The sequence below is a fragment of the Penaeus monodon genome, chromosome 27 (assembly GCF_015228065.2).
Source record: "Penaeus monodon isolate SGIC_2016 chromosome 27, NSTDA_Pmon_1, whole genome shotgun sequence".
Classification (NCBI taxonomy): domain Eukaryota; kingdom Metazoa; phylum Arthropoda; class Malacostraca; order Decapoda; family Penaeidae; genus Penaeus; species Penaeus monodon.
The window spans coordinates 29,338,044-29,338,968 of NC_051412.1; the positions used below are offsets into that span (position 1 = coordinate 29,338,044).

At 43.5% G+C, this 925-nt stretch overlaps 1 protein-coding gene across 1 annotated transcript in view; it reads right to left on the bottom strand.

The window, feature by feature from the left end:
• Nucleotides 1-925, bottom strand: part of LOC119590756 (thiopurine S-methyltransferase-like) — a 4,886-nt gene continuing 3,961 nt past the window's right edge. Inside the window, exons 4-5 of the mRNA XM_037939466.1 lie at nt 726-869; nt 1-377 (exon numbers count right to left, since the gene is read on the bottom strand). Coding sequence (XP_037795394.1) covers nt 265-377; nt 726-869 — 257 coding nt within the window. The 3' untranslated portion in view covers nt 1-264. The remainder of the gene's footprint in view (nt 378-725; nt 870-925) is intronic.

Here is a 925-nt window from a genome sequence, read left to right on the forward strand (position 1 = left end):
GGGTTCACTAATATAAAGTTTTCGGATAGTAAATTTCAGTCTGCGTATTTAAGCACATAGTTGCGAGCTTTTAAGAGTGGTCCATCACTTTATTAATATAACTTTTTGGACTTGAAAAAAAACACGTATACTATGTGCTTCTATATGAATGTTGATATATTTCATACAGAGATAAACACAGCAAAGGAAGACAAAGAGGAAACATTAAATTATTGTCTTAATAAAGATAAAGATGTGTCTACTTTGTAAATGATGCTTATGCATTTATTTCTTGGGAGTGAGGAGAGCGACCACTTCCTGCATGCCATACTCGTACATGGGCCCCTCCTCCTTGCCCCACTGCAGCGTCTCAAGCACGTTCAGCTCGCACACGTCGCCTGCGGAGAAGGGGACTTTGATTTTCCTATTTGCGCGTCTCAGTCTATGACGGCCTCGTACAGATAAACTCGTAAACAAACACGCACACGACTTGACACAAGCATTCAGACATGAACCCGTACGCAACCGCTCACCCATGCACACATATAAATACTTACGCACCCCCCCCCCCCCACACACATACTTTGATCTTTGATATAACCACAAACAAAATGTCATATCCATCCTTAAGGGCAAAAGAAGAGGATCTCTCTTCCCACCAACTTACTCTACAATAAAAAATCAATATAACCAGTAAATTGTTGCAATAATCATGAATAACATCCTTTCAGTGGCCCCCAACTTACCAAAAAGCTGAAGGACGAGCTCGTTGGGGATGCTCCTGGGCGGTCCGCTGAACAATTCATTGGGTCTGTACTGCATGAGGTTCACCAGGTAGCGGAAGTCAGGGGCCAGCACGGACTTCATGAACTGGCTGTACCTGCGGGTTAATATTCGGGTCACTCTCGGGAATAGAATGTCTTTCCCTGTATGAATGCTTGGCTGC